The sequence below is a fragment of the Scyliorhinus canicula genome, chromosome 3 (genome assembly GCF_902713615.1).
Source record: "Scyliorhinus canicula chromosome 3, sScyCan1.1, whole genome shotgun sequence".
NCBI classification, from domain to species: domain Eukaryota; kingdom Metazoa; phylum Chordata; class Chondrichthyes; order Carcharhiniformes; family Scyliorhinidae; genus Scyliorhinus; species Scyliorhinus canicula.
Window position 1 is genome coordinate 74940618 of NC_052148.1, and position 22039 is coordinate 74962656.

General features: G+C 45.3%; 1 protein-coding gene across 2 annotated transcripts in view; it reads left to right on the forward strand.

Moving 5' to 3' along the window:
- LOC119962742 (myosin-IIIb) overlaps positions 1-22039 on the forward strand; it is a 236855-nt gene that overhangs the window by 170547 nt on the left and 44269 nt on the right. For both annotated transcript variants that reach the window (XM_038790750.1, XM_038790751.1), the window contains 7 exons: positions 148-194; positions 7910-7966; positions 16098-16217; positions 17998-18083; positions 18482-18529; positions 19954-20001; positions 21815-21906. In XM_038790750.1, the coding sequence (XP_038646678.1) occupies positions 148-194; positions 7910-7966; positions 16098-16217; positions 17998-18083; positions 18482-18529; positions 19954-20001; positions 21815-21906 (498 nt within the window). The remainder of the gene's footprint in view (positions 1-147; positions 195-7909; positions 7967-16097; positions 16218-17997; positions 18084-18481; positions 18530-19953; positions 20002-21814; positions 21907-22039) is intronic.

A 22039-nucleotide genomic window follows, 5' to 3' on the forward strand; every position in this document is an offset into this window, starting at 1 on the left:
AGGAAAATGCAGTCAGGAAGGGCAAATCAGAAAAGGATTATTTTGGGAAATGAATGGAATAACTTTACATTTTTGTGCATGAATATATCCTTATATATTTTTCCCTCAGTAAATCTGATGACACTGACACTTTAAAACATTTTTTAGCTACAGTTTCCAGGACGGGAACGTTGATGGCTCAGCAAAGACCCAGAGTAAGTTATTCTGAGACTTTTTTATCGAAGAGCAATGCTGATTTACTGGTTTTGCAGCAAGCCTAAATCTTTATCAGTCAAGAATAAAATCTGATGTTTTAAGTTGGATTTTATTTATTTGGAGTTCTTTTTAAACTACAAAGCAGTATTCATTGGATGTCACTGGCTAGGCCAGGATTTGTTGCCCATCCCTAATTACCCTTGAGACGGTCGTGGTGAGCTGCCTTCATTGAACCGCCGCAGTGCCTGAGGTGCTGATAGACCGACAGTGCTGCTCCAGGTGTGCAAACTTCCATGCCAGGAGTGTTAATTTGTCAAATGTACAACTTTAAAGTAATTTATGCAGCATAACGGGGACTCATTTAAAGCTATCTAGCCTGAAATTTGTGGATGGATGGATAATGCTGCCGAAAGTATAAGGAAGTTTATTTAACCTGTAAATGTGACGCTATTTCTCTTCATGCTGAGATCAGTTGTATTTAAAAGTGACAAAATATTGCCATATCATGTCTTAGCTTGGGAGTTAATGCTTTCCTGTCTTAACACCACTGACTACGCACACATTTCTCTGTGGGCCTCATGCGTAAATGGGAGTTGGACCAGAATCTCTCAAGAGTTCCACTCCAGTAACATTCAGTTGGTATGTGACTGTGCCTAAATATCATGGTGGTGATTGCGGTGGCCTTCATACTGCGGCAGTCAGCTACTTCCAACATCTTCACACCAGAAGGCTGACCCCGAGGATAAGGGATGTCTTACACGCACATGACTCATAACTGATCTCTGCCACCTGCCTGGGAGAGGACAACACAAGTGTAATAGGTGGCGCCAGGAACATTGTAGAGTAGACCATCAGCATGCGTGAGCAATAACAGTTCTGCTGCCTGGAAATGTGGAAGGTGCGCAAGGAAGCATTTGGGACCCTTATGCTCTGGATGCGTTGCCCATGAGTGCCTATTTAGTCTCCAGTTTCCCTAGCATGTCACCCAATCTAGTGCTGTACTATTCCCCACCTTTCATAGAATCATTAAATTTTTAGTGTATTCGGCCCATCTAGCCTGCACCAGCCATGGAAAGAGCACCCCACTTAACCCCACGTCTTCACCCTATCCCGTAACCCCACCTAACCTTTTGGACACTACGAGGCAATTTAGCATAGCCAATCCACCTAGCCTGCACACCTTTGGACTGTGGGAGGAAACTAGAGCACCCAGAGGAAACCCACGCAGGCACGGGGAGAACACGCAAATACCACATAATCGGTCTCCCGAGGACGGGATTGAACCCGGGTCCCGGAAACTGCGAGGCAGCAGTGCTTGCCACCCATGTGACACGCTTCATCACCATGTCTTGGCTCTTGGCTGCAATTTTTTCAATGTAAATCAACACAAGCCATTCCGCAACGATTTTATTCAGCACATCCAATAATAAAAACAAATATAAACTCTTCACCCTAGTTTATTCCTTTAATGCCTGCCTTCTATGGGCCCTTGCCTAGCTTAGTGCTCCTATACAGTGTTACCCCAGTAGAATCATAGAATCCCTGCAGTGCAGAAGGAGGCCATCAAGTCGGCACCGACACTCTGAAAGAGCACCCTAACCAGGCTCCCACCCTATTCCTGCAACCCTGTAACATATCCCTCAACATTAAGGGGCAATTTAGCATGGCCAATTCACCTAACCTGCACATCTTTGGACTGTGGGAAGAAACCAGAGCACCTGGAGGAAACCCACGCAGACATGGGGAGAAAGTGCAAGCTCCACACAGACAGTGACCCAAGGTCAGAATTGAACCCAGGTCCCTGGTGCTGAGAGGCGGTTTGTTAAAGGCGGTTTGCTTTCAGTGGAGGACACTGCAGCTGGACCTGCGTCACAACATGGGTAGCTTTAGGCTTTGAGGATGTTGGTGCAGACAGCAGCAGCTTGACATGTGTGGCGGCTGGCTGGCTAAAAGGCAACTGCAGAGTGACTACTGGGAACACGGCACTGCAATCATGAAAGAGAACAGCGGGGCATTGCTGGGCAGTGTGAGAGCCTACATGCCCCTATGAACATTGATATCTGCAGTCATGATAGCAGCAGTCAGAGCCTGTATGGCTTTCACACAAAACTTAGTGGGGATTTGATTATGAGAAAGATGCAACGAGGCTTCAAGGAGATTTAGACGACTGAGTGGGAAAGAACATGGCAGATTTAATACAGTGTAGGAAAATGTGAAGTTAACTACTTTGGTAGGGAAAACAGAAATGCAAAGTATTTCTTAAATGGGAAGTGTTAATGTCCAAAGGGACCTGGGTGGCACAGTGGTTAGCACTGCTGCCTCACACGCTAGGGACACTGGTTCAATTCTGGCCTTGGGTCACTGTCTGTGTGGAGTCTGCATGTTCTCCCCTTGTCTGCATGGGTTTCCTCCGGGTGCTCCAGTTTCCTCCCACAGTCCAAAGATGTGCAAGTTAGATGGATTGGCTATGCTAAATTGCCTCTTAGTGTCCAAGGATGTACAAGTTAGGTGGGATACAGAGATAGGGCGAGGAAGTGGGACTAGGTAGGGTGCTCTTTCAGGCAGTCGGTGCAGACTCGATGTGCCGAATGGCCTCCTTCTGCACTGTAGGAACAATGCTTCCATGGTGTCCCAACTTGGAACTGTGGTTCATGGGGGTGTGTGGTTATATTTTTTTCTGGTTTGAGGAGACAAGTGAAACCCCAGTGAGAATAAATAGTCCAGTCGTGTAATAACTGTTAAAGACTAATAAAGTAAAGACAAATACACGTAAATGGGACTTCCCTACTCTCACGCAATTAAGATGTAGGAATTGTTAAACACACAGTTAATGTAGAATGTACCCCTTGTTGCACATATATCTATGATACCTGAACTCTAAGACTTTCCATGTTTCCCAAACAATACCCAAATTGAATTGTGGCATTGGAATTAGTTCTTGTGTTTTGGATATTTGCTGTGTGGAAAGGAGGAGGTCTGGACAGATCTGATAGCTGCTCTCTATTTGAATTATACTCTCTTAAAGTTGTGGCAAGAGGAATCATAAGAACAAAACAGGAGACAAGTGGTGCATAGAGAAAGGGGTATGTAAAAGTTTGTTAAAGATTTGACTCAACAAAATCATAATGAAGACCTAATACCAATCGGAGAAAAATACAAGAGCTTGCACTTCAGAAAGACGTGCAGTTATACAGTGTCTTTCACAACTTCAAGATGACTAAGTGCTCTACAGCCTGTGAAACTACTTTTGAAGTTTCATCACTTGTCGGAATATCTATATATAAATAATTTATATAGGAAGGCATGGTGACACAGTCATTAGCACTGCTGCCTCCCTGCACTAGGGACCTGGGTTCAATTCCAAGATCAGGTGACTGTCCATGGGAGTTTGCATGTTCTCCCCTTGTCTGCATGAGTTTCCTCCAGGTGCTCCAGTTTCCTCCCACAGTCCAAAAATGTGCAGATTAGGTCGATCTGCCATGCTAATATTGCCCAACGGTTAGGTGGGATTATGGCAGAAAATCTTGGGCAAAATAGTCAATGTTCGAGATCAAGTGCAGAAAACATTGTTGGACTCATCGACACCAATGGCGGGTTTTTTGCCGTATTGTGCAGCACCAGTCAATAAATGCGCAGGCACGGGTGGCCTCTGATTAATTCAATCCACTTACTTTAGAGCTTCAGTAATCCAGGAGTTATATTTGAAGGGTGCCCTGCAAGAGCTGCTAATCCAAGTGATGGGAAGCTGCCGGAGAATCCTAGCCACCAAGTGGATGCCCAGTCTTCAGTTTGTTTGAGAGAGGCCTTTCGGCCTATCAAGTCTGCACTAACCCTCTGAAAGAGCCCCACCTAACCTGCACATCCTTGAACACTAAAGAGCAGTTTAGCATGGCCAATCCACCTAACTACACCTTTGGACCATGGGAGAATACTGCAGCACCCGGAGGAAACCCACGCAGACTCTGGAAGAAAGTGTAAACTCCACAAAGCAGTCACCCATGGCCGGTATTGAATCCAGCTACCTGGCGCTGTGAGGCAGCGGCGCTGTGAGGCAGCAGCGCTGACCACTCTGCCACTGTGCTACACAACCCCACCAATACCCACTTCACACCAGTGATAGAGCGGCTCACATTCTGTGCTCTCATCCCACTGGCATTAACCTAACCTGCTCTCCCAGGCTGAGAGGTTTGCTTGGACCATGAGGGTTAATTTTCCAAGCCTATATAACTAAAAGACTTGGTGTTCCGAGCATCACTCTTGGTGAGTGATCCATACCTACATGTCTCTAGGATTTTCAAACTCGTCCAGTTGACCAATGTTTCTGCACTCAGTTGATTTTGAAGTCTGGGTTCCAGGGATTATCACTGCAGGAGCCATTATTGGAACCCTCAGGAATTTGTGTTGCTTGAGTGAGGATTATTGGGAGGGATTCTCCGAACCCCCCGCCGGGTCGGAGAATCGGCGGGGGACAGCGTGAATCCTGCCCCTGCCGTCCGCCAAATTCTCCGGGCCACAGGCGGGCCTGTGCCATGGGGGCACTCATTTCCTACGCGTCGGCCGTATCAGCCTCCACGATGGCTGACACGTAGGTGAACCCCCCCCCCCCCCACACCTGCGCATGTGCAGGTATGACGTCAACAGCCGCTAACGCTCCCGCGCATGCACAGACTCTCGCCGGCCGGCGGAGTCCCTTCGGCCACGGCTCGCGTGGCGCCAAAGGCCTTCCATGCCGGCCGGCGGGGCACAAACCACTCCGGTGCCGGCCTAGCCCCTGAAGGTGCGGAGGCCGCACCTTTGGGGTGGGCCGACGCCGGAGTGGTTCACGCCACTCCGTCCCGCCAGGACCCCCTGCCCTGCTGGGTACGGGAGAATCCTGTCCATTACTTCAGTAAACGGTCTCCAAGCATGGCAATGGAGCTGATATTGAACTGTCTCAGCTCTGGAAGAATGCTCAATTTTAAAAAAAAGTATTTTTTAAAGCAAAACAATGTTTATTCTATGAACTCCAGTTAACCTTTTTAAAACATACAGTGAACATCTTAGCAACCGTTAATTCAAAGCCAACTCCCAATGAATACAACACTAAGTAATCCTTTAAGCTTTCCTTTTAACATCCATACGACTTAAAACACCTTTTACCAGAAGCACATCAGGTTAAAGTCACTACTGTTATTAGTTTTAAATCACCAGGATCTAATTACAGTCTTTAGATTACAGAGAGGGATTGATACACCTTATGGCTGTGACTGCAGCTATCCAGCTCTGAAAATAAAACGAAAACACACCCTGCAGCAAACAGCCTAAAACGAAAGTAAAAAGCTGATAGGCAGTCCAGCTCCACCCACTCTCTGACATCACTGCAGTAGTAAACCCCCATTTCTTAAAGATACACTCACTACAGATATTTATATACATACCCATGTATAAACACCCATTTCTTAAAGGTATTCCCACATGACACACCTCTCTCACACGCACACACCTCTCTCTCTCACATGCGCACACGCACACACACACGCCTCTCTCTCACACACACCCCTCTCTCACACATCTCCCTTGCACACACCTCTCACACGCACACACCTCTCACACGCACACACCTCTCACACGCACACACCTCTCACACGCACACACCTCTCACACGCACACACCTCTCACACGCACACACCTCTCACACGCACACACCTCTCACACGCACACACCTCTCACACGCACACACCTCTCACACGCACACACCTCTCACACGCACACACCTCTCACACGCACACACCTCTCACGCGCACACACCTCTCACGCGCACACACCTCTCACGCGCACACACCTCTCACGCGCACACACCTCTCACGCGCACACACCTCTCACGCGCACACACCTCACACGCGCACCCCTCTCACACGCGCACCCCTCTCACACGCGCACCCCTCTCACACGCGCACCCCTCTCACACGCGCACCCCTCTCACACGCGCACCCCTCTCACACGCGCACCCCTCTCACACGCGCACCCCTCTCACACGCGCACACCTCTCACACGCGCACACCTCTCACACGCGCACACCTCTCACACGCGCACACCTCTCACACGCGCACCCCTCTCACACGCGCACACCTCTCACACGCGCACACCTCTCACACGCGCACCCCTCTCACACGCGCACACCTCTCACACGCGCACACCTCTCACACGCGCACACCTCTCACACGCGCACACCTCTCACACGCGCACACCTCTCACACGCGCACACCTCTCACACGCGCACACCTCTCACACGCGCACACCTCTCACACGCGCACACCTCTCACACGCGCACACCTCTCACACGCGCACACCTCTCACACGCGCACACCTCTCACACGCGCACACCTCTCACACGCGCACACCTCTCACACGCGCACACCTCTCACACGCGCACACCTCTCACACGCGCACACCTCTCACACGCGCACACCTCTCACACGCGCACACCTCTCACACGCGCACACCTCTCACACGCGCACACCTCTCACACGCGCACACCTCTCACACGCGCACACCTCTCACACGCGCACACCTCTCACACGCGCACACCTCTCACACGCGCACACCTCTCACACGCGCACACCTCTCCCACGCGCACACCTCTTACACGCGCACACCTCTTACACGCGCACACCTCTCACACGCGCACACCTCTCTCACACGCGCACACCTCTCTCACACGCGCACACCTCTCTCACACGCGCACACCTCTCTCACACGCACACACCTCTCTCACACCAACACACCTCTCTCACACGCACACACCTCTCTCACACGCACACACCTCTCTCACACGCACACACCTCTCTCTCTCGCACACACCTCTCTCTCTCGCACACACCTCTCTCTCGCACACACCTCTCTCTCTCGCACACACCTCTCTTTCTCTCACACACCTCTCTCTCTCTCACACACCTCTCTCTCTCACACACCTCTCTCTCTCACACACCTCTCTCTCTCTCACACACCTCTCTCTCTCTCACACACCTCTCTCTCTCTCACACCTCTCTCTCTCTCTCACACACCTCTCTCTCACACACCTCTCTCTCTCTCACACACCTCTCTCACACACCTCTCTCTCTCTCTCTCTCACACCTCTCTCTCTCTCTCACACACCTCTCTCTCTCTCTCACACACACACCTCTCTCTCTCTCACACACACCTCTCTCTCTCTCACACACCTCTCTCTCTCTCACACCTCTCTCTCTCTCACACACCTCTCTCTCACACACCTCTCTCTCTCTCACACACCTCTCTCTCTCTCTCTCACACACCTCTCTCTCTCTCACACACACCTCTCTCTCTCTCACACACACAATTCTCTCTCGCGCACATACACACATCTCTCTCGCGCACATACACACATCTCTCTCTCTCTCAAACTCACACGCATACACACAAACAGACGGTGCATCCCGGCCCTTGAAAATGCAGAATTCACAATTTGAGATGTTGGGCACATTGTGGTATCTGAGCAGATCTTCCCTTTTAGAGGTTTAATTGTTACATTGCCAGAGTACAAGATAATATTTTCTGCATTTCCCTACACTTTAATTGCTATACTCTCAAATAATATTCGACTAGGTTGTTGCTCATTTTCCTGTTTGGTTCAATAGAATTATTATAATTAACAAGAAGGTTCTGATTTGGGCCTAATATTTACAATCTTCACTTGTTTTCATTTTTGCTGCTCCAGAGATCAGAAGACAACTTCAATAGCACCAGGAAGCAGTCTGTTGGAGCACAGTTTAGAGTATGTATCAATGTTTAATTCTATTTATTAGTTACCATGGTTACCAAAAATAAGTTTTATAAATCTTTTTGAACTCTTAACCAGCAAGAGGAAACAGATCAGGATACTGATTTATTACACAATGGTCCACAGGAAACGTCAGGCCAAGTTTGTAGGGTGTTTTGCTTTGGTACAAACTTCTTTATGTCATCATTCGTCCCCCTAAAGTAAGAAAAATACCACAGTATTGATTATATTGATCTAAATGCAATCACAGTTTCCAATTAGCGTACTTGAAAAGGTCAAATTCCAGGGTGTACACATCATGGTTCAAGTTAATCGAAGATGCAACTTGCACAATGGAATTTTTAAAGTGCAATTGTTAAAGAAAAGCTTTGTTTACAAGTCTTCTTGGGGCGAGACTTTCCACTGAATGTGAGAAATATATATCTGTGAAGTCTCTCAAATTTTCACAGAAATGTGGAATACAGAATGATTGGCCAGCAATATGGCTGATCACTAATTGTGGTTGGTAAGCAAACTGTTTCACTTTGAAGAGACCAGTTTTTAAACACTCAAACACCTTTTACTGTGACCACTTCCGAATTGTGAGTGGTTATGGCTCAGGGGGAGGCTCTTCAGCCTGTCAAGCGCACTTCTCGCTCTCTGCAAGAGCAATTTAGCTAGGCCCATGCCCCCGCACTTCCCCTCCAGCTTCTTATCCAATTCCCTTTTAAAAGCTACAATTAAAAAAAAAAAAAATTTAGAGTACCCAATTCATTTTTTCCAATTAAGGGGCAATTTAGCGTGGCCAATCCACCTAGCCTGCACATCTTTGGGTTGTGGGGGCGAAACCCATGCAAACACGGGGGGGGGATGTGCAAACTCCAGACGGACAGTAACCCAGAGCCGGGATCGAACCTGCGACCGCGGCGCCGTGAGGCAGCAGGGTTAACCCACTGCACCACCGTGCTGCCCTAAAAGGTACAATTTAAACTGCCCCAATCACACACTCGAGCAGTGCGTTCAAGATTTCCTTGGTATGTTTTTGATTCTTTTCCCAAACGCTTTAAACTTGTGTAATCTGATTATCGGCACCTCTGCCATGACTATAATTTGGGCAGACACAGACCATCAACGATCCGTACGATTTTCCATTTGTCTCACAAACATTTCACACGTCCTGCTGTGGCATTGGAAGAGAATATTAAGTTTCCAGGCCCACTTTTGGTGTTCCATATCTGCTCTTTTGTCTATTTCCTCTCTCTATGGGTGCTGACTGGGGCAAGAAAACAAGTGTGCAGCTCTCCAGCTACACTTTCTCTCCAGATATTCTGGCATTCTGTGCACAGAAAATCTGGAGGTGCAGTTTTCGCTTCATGCTGGTGGGGCGGGGCTTGATAGAGCAGTCAACGCCAGCTCCGCAGAGATTTCTTTTTGGGGGGGTGCGGTTTGTCGTTCACAGCCCCACCTCTCCCCCCTCCCCCCCGCCCAACCACCACAAGCAACAGGAAAACTCAGTCTCGCCACGCAACCACCCCCACCCTCCCACAAGCATGGCCACGTTAGGACTGCCAGGGGCTGGGGACCCCCAGTGACTATAATTACCGTTGCACCATGGCGGGTTTTCTGCAACTGCTTCCTGTTTATCAATCCCTGTTGGAAACTCACCAGGGGAATTTCTTACCTAGGGGGAACATGTGGTGGGGTGACCCAAGGATGGAAATTCAACATCCAGGGATGTCCAATATTCAGGAAAGATAGGATAGGAAAGGGAGGTGGGGTAGCATTGCTGGTTAAAGGGGAGATTAATGCAATAGTAAGGAAGGACATTAGCCTGGACGATGTGGAATCTGTATGGGTGGAGCTGCGGAACACCAAAGGGAAAAAACATTAGTGGGAGTTGTTTGCAGAACACCAAACAGTAGTTGTGAGGTTGGGGATTGCATCAAACAGGAAATTAGAGATGCATGCAGTAGGGGTACAGCAGTTACTGTGGGTGACTTCAATCTGCACATTGATTGGGCTAATCGAACTGGTAGCAATGTGATGGAGGAGGATTTCCTGGAATGTATAAGGGGTGGTTTTCTCAACCAATATATTGAGAACCAATTTTTGACAAGGTCCCACACGAGATGAGTGAGGAAAATTAAAGCTCATGGTATTGGAGGTAATGTATTGATGTGGATAGAGAACTGGTTGGCAGACAGGACGCAGAGACTGGGACTGAAAGGGACCTTTTCAGAGTGACAGGCAGTGACTAGTGGGGTACCGCCAGGTTCAGCGCTGGGCCCTCGGCTTTTCACAGTATACATTAATGATTTGGACGAAGGAATTCCATGCAGTACCTCTAAAAAATTTTTTAATGTATTTATTCAAAGTTTTCAATAAGTTTACAAAACCCTCCAAAAAGGAAAATAATACAAAGAAAGAAGGGCAACATGCCAACTGAACAGAACAACTTAACCCTCAACGATACAGTTTAGCAGATTAACACTAAATTCAAAACAGGATAGAGCATGCGGCCCTTACAGTCCCCCCCCCCCCCCCCCCCCCCCCCCCACCGGTTGCTGCTGCTATTTTTTTTTTTAAATTAAGGTTTTGCTAACTTTTCTATATTAAATAGTAATCTTAACACAGCAGCTTAGTGAACATTAATCTAGTGCATCAAGAGAATATACATCAGCAATCCACTAGACATTACCAGTACCTCTAAATTTGCAGTCAACACTAAGCTTGGTGGCAGTGTGTGCTGTGAGGAGGATGCAAAGAGGTTGCAGGGTGACTTGGCAGGCTGGATGACAAGCTAATGGCATGCAGGCCTTCATTGCAAGAGCATTTGAGTATAGGAGTAGGGATGTCTTGCTGCAGTTATACAGGGCCTTAGTGAGGCTACACCTTGAGTACTGTGTGTAGTCTGGTCTCTTAGTTTGAGGAAGGACAATCTTGCTATTGAGGGTGTTCAGCGAAGGTTCCCCAGACTAATTCCCGGGATGGCAAGACTGACATATGAAAAACGACTGGATCAACTGGGCTTGTACTCACAGGACTTTGAAAGAATGTGAGGGGATCTCACAGAAACATATACAATCCTGATGGGACTGGACAGGCGAGATGCGGGAAGAATGTTCCCGATATTGGGGACGTCCAGAACGAGGGGTCACAGCCTAAGAATAAGGAGTAAGACATTCAGGACTGAGATAAGGAAGAACTTCTTCTCTCAGAGAGTTGTGAAGTTGTGGAATTCTCCATCACAGAAAGCTGTTGGGGCCACTTCGTTGGATGTATTCAAGAGAGAACTGGATGTGGCCCTTGCGGCTAAAGGGATCAGGGGGTATGGAGAGAAAGCGTGGGTGGGATACTGAATTTGCATGATCCGCCAAGATCGTATTGAATGGTGATGAAGGGCCAAGGAAAACAGAACAATACAGCACAGGAACACAGGCCCTTCAGCCTTCCAAGCCGCACCGGTCATGACAGCAACCTTTGGCAAAACCCTCAGCACTTCCGTGTGCCGTATCCCTCTATACCCATCCTATCCATGTGTTTGTCAAGATGCCTTTTTAACACCATTAATGTATCTGCTTCCACAACCTCCCCTGGCAACACGTTCCAGGCTCATCACTCTCTGCGTAAAAAACCTGCCTCGCACATCTCCTCTAAACTTTGCCCCATGGACCTTAAACCTATCCCCCCTGTTGACTGACCCCTCCACCCAGGGAAAGAGTATCTATCCTTTCACATTATCCATGCCCCTCATAATCGTGTAGACCTCCAGGTCACCCCTCAACCTTCGTCTTTTTAATAAAGACAGTCCGAGTCTATTCAGCCTCTCCACATAGCTAACACCCTCCAGACCAGGCAACATTCTGATAAACCTCCTCTGCACCCTCTCCAATATCTCCACATCCTTCTGGTAGCGTAGCAACCAGAATTGTGCGCAGTATTCCAATTGTACCAAGGTTCTATACAACTGTAGCATGACTTGCCAGTTTTTATACTTGATACCCCGTCCAAAGAAGGCAAACATTCCGTATGCTTTCTTGACAACCTCGTCTGCTTGTGTTGCCACCTTTAAAGATCTGTGGACCTGCATGCCCAGATGTCTCTGACTTTCTATATTCCTAAGAGTCTTGTCATTTACGGCAGTATTCTTCAAACTTTTTTTTCCGGGGACCCATTTTTACCAACCGGCCAACCTTCGGGACCCAACCCGGCTGACCTTCGCGACCCAACCCAACCGACCTTCGCGACCCACGCCGACCGACCTTCGCAACCCACGCCGGCCGGCCTTCGCGACCCACGCCAGCCAACCTGCACGACCCACCATTTTCTCTTATCTTGTTTGCTGCTGACAAAAATGGAGGAAATTGTTTTGGGTCCCTTTGGCCCTCGTACACGCTCCTCCAATGGAACCTGTTGGATGAAGGTGAAGCCTTACGATGTCGGAAAATATGGAGTCTCCATCTGTCCAAAGTTCTGAATTTTTTTCCTGTAAAATTTAATCAAATAAGCCCCTCCCCTGAACTTGTAAAAAAAATAAAATGAGTAAAATAAATGAAAAAAATGAATAAAACCCCCCCCCGAACTTTAAAAAAAAAAAAAAAAAAATTTTACTGAATAAACGCCCCCCTCCCCCGAACCTGTACAAAAAAATAAAATGAATAAAATAAATGAAAAAAATAAAAATTAAATGAATAAAATAAATGAATAAAAACCACTACAGAACTTGTAAAACAAAAAGCTGCAACCGTTTACAAAAATAGCGGCCGCACTGCGCATGCGTGCTCGATTTGCGCATGCGCACTGATCATCGCATGTGCAATGCAGCCAGATTTTTTTTTTACATGTTCCCGGCCGCTTGCCGGCTGCTGCGCGGGGATTTGCGCGATCGGGAGCGCCGCGGACAACGGCTCCGCGACCCTACCAACACCCGCCCGCGACCCACCTAGGGGTCGCACCCCCGACTTTGAAGAACACTGATTTACGGTATATTTCCGCTCTGTGTCAGAACTACCAAAATGCATTACTTCACATTTGTCTGGATTAAACTCCATTTGCCATTTCTCTGCCCAAGTCTCCAACCTATCTATGTCCTGCTGCATCCTCCGACAATCTTCAACGCTATCTGCCACTCCACCAACCTTGGTGTCATCCGTGAACTTATTAATCAGAGCAACTACATTTTCCTCTAAATCATATGTATATTACAGCCAACAGAATCTCCAGCACAGATCCCTGTGGAACACCACTAGTCACAACATTCCATTCAGAAAGACACCCTTCCACTGCTACCCTTTGCCTTCTGTGACTGAGCCAGTTCTATATCCATCCTAGCACCTCACCTCTGATCCTGTGTGACTTCACCTTTTGTGCCAGTCTGCCACAAGGCACCTTGTCAAAGGATTTACTGAAGTCCATGTAAACAACATCCACTGCCCTCCCCTCATCAATCATCTTTGTCACCCCCTCAAAAAACTCGATCAAGTTAGTGTGGCACAACCTCCCCTTCACAAAACCATGCTGTCTAATGCTAATGAGTCCATTGGTTTCCAAATGGGTATAGATCCTGTCCCTGAAAATTCTCTCCAATAATTTACCTACTACCGACGTGAGGCTCACCGGCCTATAGTTTCCAGCATTATCCATGCTACCTTTCTTAAACAGTGGTACCACATTAGCAATTCTCCAGTCCTCTGGGATCTCACCTGTAGCCAATGAGGATACAAAGATGTCTGTCAGGCCCCAGCAATTGCCTCCCTTGCTCCCTCAGTATTCTGGGGTAAATCCCATCCATCCCAGGAGACTTATCTACTTTAATATCTTTTATAGGACCCAATACCTCCTCCTTTTGAATGTTAACAGGATCCAGACTGTCCACACACCTGACCCAAGAATCATCTTCCACAAAGTCCCTTTCTTTGGTGAACACTGCTACAAAGTACTCATTTAGTATCTCGCCCATTTCCTCTGGCTCAACACATAGATTACCCCCACCGTCCTGAAGTGGTCCAATCCTTTCCCTGGCCACCCTCTTGCTTTTTACATATGAATAAAAAGCTTTAGGATTCACCTTAATCCTACTTGCCAAGGACTTTTCATGGCCCCTCATAGCCCTCCTAATGGAGTTGTTAAATATCCCAAAATATAGTTACTGCAATGCAGTTAAAATAGTTTTCAACTTCGGATCACTGTCCGTGTGGAGTTTGCACATTCTCTCCATGTCTGCGTGGGTCTCACTGCCACAACCCAAAATATGTGCATGGTAGGTGAATTGGCCACACTAAATTGCCCCTTAATTGGGAAAAAAAGAATTGGGTAATCTAAAAAAAAAAAATTTTCAAAACGTAGTTTTCAAATTATGAAAACATGCCAGTCATGGATACATTTTCACCTAATTGAATATGACACCAGGATTGGATATTTCTTGCAATGGTGAGTTCAGAGTTCTCTCTCCTTCTTTCTGTGTCTTCCACACAACATTATATTTGTAACTTTAAAATGAGCTGCACAACCAGAATGTCACTTATGGTGCCATAACCCATAAAACTACATGATAACGCAGTAATAAAGATTATCCTGATGTTCAAGTAGTTTTATCACCATTGCATAGTCTGACTTAAAAATGACAAAAATCGCCCCCCCCCCCCCCCCCCCCCCCCCCCATTCCTGATTTCCCAGCCTTTATCACTGTATTATCAGTGATGTATGAGAAAGTCAGGAGCTCAGAGCTGCTCATGAAAGAACTACACGCAAGATGAGGATTTTTAAAGCAATGTTAAGCCAGCAGTAAGACAAGAAACTGACATGTTTGTGAACAGCTGAGTGAAGTGTTTGCTGAATCTCGCCTGGGCGTGCACAGCAATTAGGTGATCACTGGATTAATTTCGGCATACATGCAAAAATTAGCACAAGCACTGACTCATGGAATAATAGCTGTTGACCTTTAATGTCACACCTAAGCAAAAAGCACATCATTGTGCATGTGTAGTAATGTGACAAATCACTCTGTTCTTGAAAAAAGAGCTGGAAACCAATAAAACCGCTTGGGCTCAATCTCTACAATCTCCTGAGCCTGCTGGCTCACAAATTAGATAAACATTTCCATTGTATTTGAAAGTATTAGACACTTTGACTTTTTTTAATTTAAAGTACCCAATTCATTTTTTTTTCCAATTAAGGGACAATTTAGCGTGGCCAATCCACCTACCCAGCACATCTTTGGGTTGTGGGGCTGAGACCCACGCAGACACGGGGAGAGTGTGCAAACTCCACAAGGGCAGTGACCCGTGGCCGGGATCGAACCTGGGACCACGGTGCCATGAGGCAGCAGTGCTAACTACTGCGCCACCGTGCCGCCCCTAGGCAATTTGACTTTGTCAGATCTAAAATTTAATGTCACTATTGACTGAGTAGAGATGGGAAAGGAGGTAGTTCAGTTAGTAATGTGGAGTGGTCCTGCTGAACTTCTACCTCGAACGAAAGAGAAAATGCTGGAAAATCTCAGCAAGTCTGGCAGCATCTGTAGGGAGAGAAAAGAGCTAACATTTCGAGTCCGATGACTCTTTGTCAAAGCTTCTATCTCATCATGTTTTTGGATTTTAGATCAGGTTTCAGTTTATTAATGGAAGACTTCCCTTTGCAGCAAACGCTCAGAAACAGCTAAGTTGTCCCTTTCTTTTCATAGAAAGGGATTCTCTCCCCCCCTCCCCCCGGGCATGTTTCTTCTGGTCCTGCTGCTGACGATGAGGTTTCCCATTGAATCCACCCCCCGCTACCAGGAAGCCGACGGCAGGAGATGGCCAGCAGCAGGACAGGAAGATCCCACCAACAAACGGCCAGAAAAATCCCCCCATAAAATCTGTTTCTTTCTACTGTGCAGTAAAGATCAGATATATTGCGGGTAAAAACCAAATAGGATGTTTAAACACTTTTTTTTCAAACAGCAGACTAACAGGAACATTTGGTTCATTTTGTTTAATTTTCCCGAAAGACGTGCTTGTTAGGTGAATTGGACATTGTGAATTCTTCCTCTGTGTACCCGAACGGGCACCGGAGTGTGGCGACGAGGGAATTTTCACAGTAATGTCATTGCTGTGTTAATGTAAACCTACTTGTGACACTAATAAAAATCATTATTATTATTTTCAAGCATTCTTTAGCTGTATTGATGGAGAAGATGTTTACAGCAAACCCGCATTTCATTCGCTGTGTCAAACCAAACATTAATAAATTGCCCAATCAGCTGGACAGCAACATTTTCATGGATCAGGTGAGTTTTATTGCCTTCCATTAATGGCTGTAAATTGAAAGTTAAGGTGAGTTCATTCATGGTGGTGGGAATGGATAGCTGGGATAGATTGTCCCTGAACTGATTGGACCAAACTGATACTGAAAATTATTCTGTCACCTCAAAAGGTCAGCATTTTGCTTTAGATAGCTGTGATGAACTTTAAGGTAATAACTTGCAATGTTCATCTAAATGCTTGAGTGCATTTTACTTCGGATGATGTTAGGTTCAAGGAAACATCACTGGATCCTGCAAACAAAATTCTAGGTTTAAAATCTTTTTTTTCCCATTTTCTGGATTAAGCAAAGATTTTACCAGCTTTGTCCTAATGATGGAAGATGTCATGGAAGAGAAATATCTAGTTTGCTGCCTTCGAGTTAATGAGATTGATGATCCCAGCGATCCTAACCCATGTATCACTGAAGACTATATAAAGCAGCAGTGTCAATGTTGTTACCTTGCTGTTGCTTAGGTTGCTGGTAAATATCCATTCGTGGCAGCAGTGAGGCTCAGTTATTGTGTCATCAGAACACTGGCAATGCCTTCATTTTTAAATAAACCTTGTTTGCATGTGTTTCCATGACTTCGCCCTCCATATGGGGGGGATTTTTAGTCCGTGTTGTCTGTCAATGAGAACAGTGACGCAGGTGGAAAATTTGTCAGGAATCGAAAAACCCGATTCTCTCTGGCGAAATCACAATTTCCAATTTTCTCAGTCCCTTGTCAATGGCATGTTGAGAAATCTGCTGGGAAAGACCGGGAACCTTATTTTAATACATTATAATATCACTAGTGAGACCTCCTCCTGGGACTTCCTCCCACACTGAATATTCATGAAAACCCCGGTGCAATTTACAACAGCTGAACAAAAACGAGACCTTGGAGAGCTCGGCTCCAAAGGGGGTATCGGAGGTGAGCGCTCAGGGGGACCCAGATAGGTTTAGCTCACGCTGGGGTGGGGAGGGCATTGGGTTCTGTCTCAGCACCCCGTCCAGGGGGTGCTTACAGGCCTTGGCAGCCCTTCATTTCTATGAGCCTCTAGGTGTAAAGGGGTCTGGCAGCTGGTATGCAAGCAGCACTTCCCGTGTCCTACTTGCTGGGCCATTGCTTATATTGGGTGCCATAGTAAATTCAGAAAATGTGGATTTAACTGTTGTGCACTTAAAATGATTGATCAGGACCAAAATATAATTTTAGTAAGCGAATGATATCAAGGGGTATGAACAAGGTTGGGAAAATTGGAATGGAGTGCAAATCAGCCATCATATTGTTGAAAGACCGAACAAGCTCAAGAATGTCTCCTGGAAATTGGTCTCCAATTTCATGTCTTAAGAGTTGTTCACGTAACAAGGAAAATTTAAAATCACTATGAAGAATTACTTAGTTACGAGTTAGGAATCATTTACCATTTGCATGATTACAAAATTTGGAGATAATCCTTCAGAAAATCTTATTCCCTCTGGCATAGTCATAATATAACTATAATGTTGTACAGTTTTGTGTAAATCCTAGCCTTAATTTCTCTCATCATTTCAGAAGAATATAATGAAGTGGTCCATTGGAGATAAATTTGGACTAGTAGTTAAAGACAAATATGCTAATTGCTTATTCTTACTGAATATTTACCACCTATTCTATTTGATAAATTAGAAAGTGAGCTATATGGTAAATGATGTTGCGTTTCTGGTTTTAATGTAATAATTCAACGCCATTGATTAGTTTTTGTATCTCGCATACTGGCATTGATTCCAATTTGTTTCAGCTACGATACAATGGATTGTTGGAAACCATCCGGATTCGTAAAGATGGATATTCATGGAGACCATTCTTTGAGGAATTTGCAGAAAGGTACAACAGCTTCCATTTAATGTGGCAAATATCTTGAGAGCAGAAAAGCTGGAAGAAATTATCAAAGGCATAGCAAAGAGAAGGTTTTGCAGGCCAGGAGAGATTTGTAGAAAGCGAGAGTGATTCTGAGGGAGCTGGTGGTGTAGTGGAGAGGATGCAGCACACTCTGTGATTTCCTAATGCTGTTATCACAGGCAGGATTTTACTTTTTTATTTGTTATATATATTTAAAGATATATATTGAAATCAGCCATCTAGGTGAGGTATGAGAAAGCTCAATGTATGTAGTGTGATATGTAGTGTGATATGTAGGGGCTTTTCACAGTAACTTCATTGAAGCCTACTCGTGACAAGCGATTTTCATTTCATAGTGTTGATTCATAATTTTCTTTTTACAGATATGGAATACTGCTTATTACACCCAATATATCATTTACTAAAGAAAGGTAAGATTAAAACAATTTTAACTGTGTATATGGCTTGATCGTATAGGTGTCAAATTCTTCTTTTTAAATAGTTTGTAACTTTCTTGAGATAGACCCATAGAAGAAGCTCACTTCTAAGATTCATAAATGGTGAAACAGGAAAACGAGATTTATAAGGTTCACCAGAAAATAAGTGTGAATTTGCTTTTGGCTTCAGAAATCAGTGTTATACTAATAAAGGTACGATAATAACAAAAAGGAAATCAAGATAGAAAGATTAATATTTTAATCTGCTGCTTGTCTGTCTCTGCCTGAGTATGTAATGTTGTGGTTGTTTGCCAGGAGCATTTGTTTTGCTTTGTTTTAATGAGCTTCCTGTAGCTTCAGTTGATAAAATTATGTAACTGCTGCGCACAAACTGTGAAAGGTCACTGGTTCAGTTTCTGCTCTGAGATCAGACAACTGAGATAAGCAGCAGCAGACACTGCAATTGGCTAAGAAGAGGGAAAAACTATCAGAAAGACTGTACATTCTTGAATAGTATCCAGTGATTCCTGCTAGAAAATACGCATAGCGCCTGCCTCGGGTGACTGATGTCTTTGCAGTCAACTAAACTCCCGATGTTTATTGTCAAGACTTGCACATAGTGGAAGATCACTTCAGCAATGTGCCTGACATTGCATGTGCAGTCGCCCCTTCCTGAGCAGGAACAGATCTCCATATTGGGATGGGGAGAAATTAACAAAAAAAAAGTAAAACTCTGAGCGTGAAACAAACTCCTAATTTCTTGTCAAGAGTCAACAGGACTCTGAGTCAGAACATTGTGACTCGGGCTCCACTCTAGGAATTGTGTGCGCAAAATATTTGCAGTGCTGAGGGGGTGTTGCAATTTTGTAGGTAGTGCCTTTCCAAATGCAATATTTAATAGTGCGGTGGCTCGAGATAATGCACTGGAGACTTCCAATAACGAACAAGGGGGTTTATTATCAACTGGCAACGGCAACTATGTACAAGCACAGAACAACAATACTTGGGTCTTAACTCTCTAGCTCCTGGGTCCACATTGACCCCTGCACCCCCTGCTTTTGCCAGTGGTCAGGGTTCGCGTACTCCTGCCCACTAGGCTCCAAGTTGGTCATGTGGACCACGAGGGCTCACCCCTTAAAGGGACCGCATTATCAAAAATAGCTATCTGAACAGACGGATGCGGTCATAGCTTGGGAAGGACATTCTCCTGGCACTTATTCCTCCTTCAAACAGACCCATTAGTTCTCCTCATTATTTATGGGAACTTGCTTTGTGCTTGACATTTGTCATGTTGGTTTATATCAACAGTGACTTTGTAGTAATTAAGTGTATTTAAAGTGTTATAGGCTGTTTCTTTTGAGGTGTTATCATGCAAGTCTACCTCTTTGTTTAGATTGATTGTGCTCTCTTCCTGACAGTTGCCTAGCTATTCTTCAAAGTACAGGCCTGAAGGACTGGAAGTCTGGGTAAGTTGGGATGGATCTGGAGAATGAATCATACTGAGACAAAGGACCACAAAGTTGATATTTGCATATTTGACATTCTGAGCCTATTAATTCAGCTAACTACAAATGTGCTGATCTGCAGAATAGTTTGGGAAATGCACAGCAAATCAGTTATCACCTGAAAGTGACAGCAATTGAGCTGGGATCCTTCATCCATCCTGATTAAATGTTCCACCTGAAACATTAACCCAAGTTATTTTTTAAGATATTGAATCAGCGACCATGGTACTTCCTGCTCTACCAGTTTCCAATTCACAGCAGTCACACTTATTCTTTTTAACCTTCTGCGATCTGTGACTTTCATTTTGAATCAGCTTTCTGAACACCCTGCGGTTAAAAACTGCAGGACCTCTTTAAATTTGCTTTCTGTCCATTTTCCAACCACAGCCAGCTTGATTGACAGGTCAGGTGGGTGATCCCATGCAACTGGACTGGGCTGACAGCAAGAAGGTCTCATGATGGTTTAAAGAGATGGAAGGGGGGATTACAAATGGCGATTGGGAGAGGTGCGGGATGAGGGTATTTACGGGTAGCTTGTTGAGGCTTCTGCTCTTGGTTCAAAGCAATGCTGCAAATGCACTTCCTTGCCTTTCAGATCTTTCCCATCTCCTTTCATCTGTCGGGTTTCCTGAGACTGGTTTGAAATGGAATCAGCCTCTTTAAAATAACTATCCGGTTTCCTGCAAGTAGATTAATCACTTGCCATTTCACCTACCTCGGTTACAACCAGACGTGGGAAGGTTCATGCCAGATGGATTCCTGCTTCAGATTTCTGCCCCTTTAGAAGATAGATAGGAACTGGAGTAAGCCAGATGGCTCTTGAGCCTGCTCCATCATTTAATAAGGTCATGCCTGATCCTAGACTTCTGTTCCACTTTGCTGCCCAATCCCTATAATCCCTTCATTCTCTTGAGATCCCAAAATTGGATCAATCTCAGCTTTGAATATACCGATCATATTAGAAATGTTCTCTTTCCAGAATCAAAGCTATCTGTGTTTGGGGGTTAAAATGATCTGCACTATTTCTTCTGGTGGGTGAGTGGACAACTAGGATGTGTAAATTTAAATGCCTTATCAAAACAGCAGGTTAGCGTAATTTTTTTAATGCAGAGTGGCTGCTAACCTTGCCATTACCTACCTGAAACAGTGACAGAAGCAGAACCCATAAAGGAAGTGGATAAACATCTGAGATAAAAAATTTATAAGTGTATTGTGAGAGAATAGAGAGATCATACAGAATGGCTCGTTCTGACTGTCTGCACAAGCACAGTGGACTAAGTGTAACCCTCTGTGCTGTAAAACTCTAATTCCCTTCATTTCCTGCCCTGAAGTCATTGAATTCCTGTTTTGAGATGCTGGTTGTTTTTCTGCACTTTAACTAAGCGACTCTTTGTGCACGGGAGGGCAGTTTTCAACATGGGACATCAGAGCCAATACCGCTCTTGTTGCTTAACCACGGAGTAGGCCTGACATGGAGTCCAATTAGAGTGGGTAATTTTAAATGAGATAATTCAGCATACAGCTGGAATCGAACCTGGGAATTTTGTGTTCCATGTAGCTCCAGTACATACAGCATGTAAGTGCTGAGCCATTGGATAGGCTGTTCTTTTCACCTTTCATAATCTGTTCGCATTACTCAGCTCAAAGGTTCATATTCGCTTTTTATCTGATTTTTTTAGTAAATCCAACAATTGGGGGCTGTCTTGCTGGTGAACTCAGTTGGCACCGATGTCTTGGTCATATTTTGAGCTGGATTTTTTTTTCCTGTTTGTAGAAAGTCCCGCTTGTTCTTTAAATACTGGCATCAGGATCAATTGGCAAAGTGTATCGAAAGACTTGAAAACGCTGCAGTCATTATCCAGAAAAGTAAGCAACGATGGTCAATATGGATTTTAAATAATGCTGTGTCCTATTTGGAGGGAAATTACCCTTTTGTTAAAGGTTCTAGTAATATTTTAGCTCTGTAATGAAAATAAAAACTGATGAATAGCAATTTTAG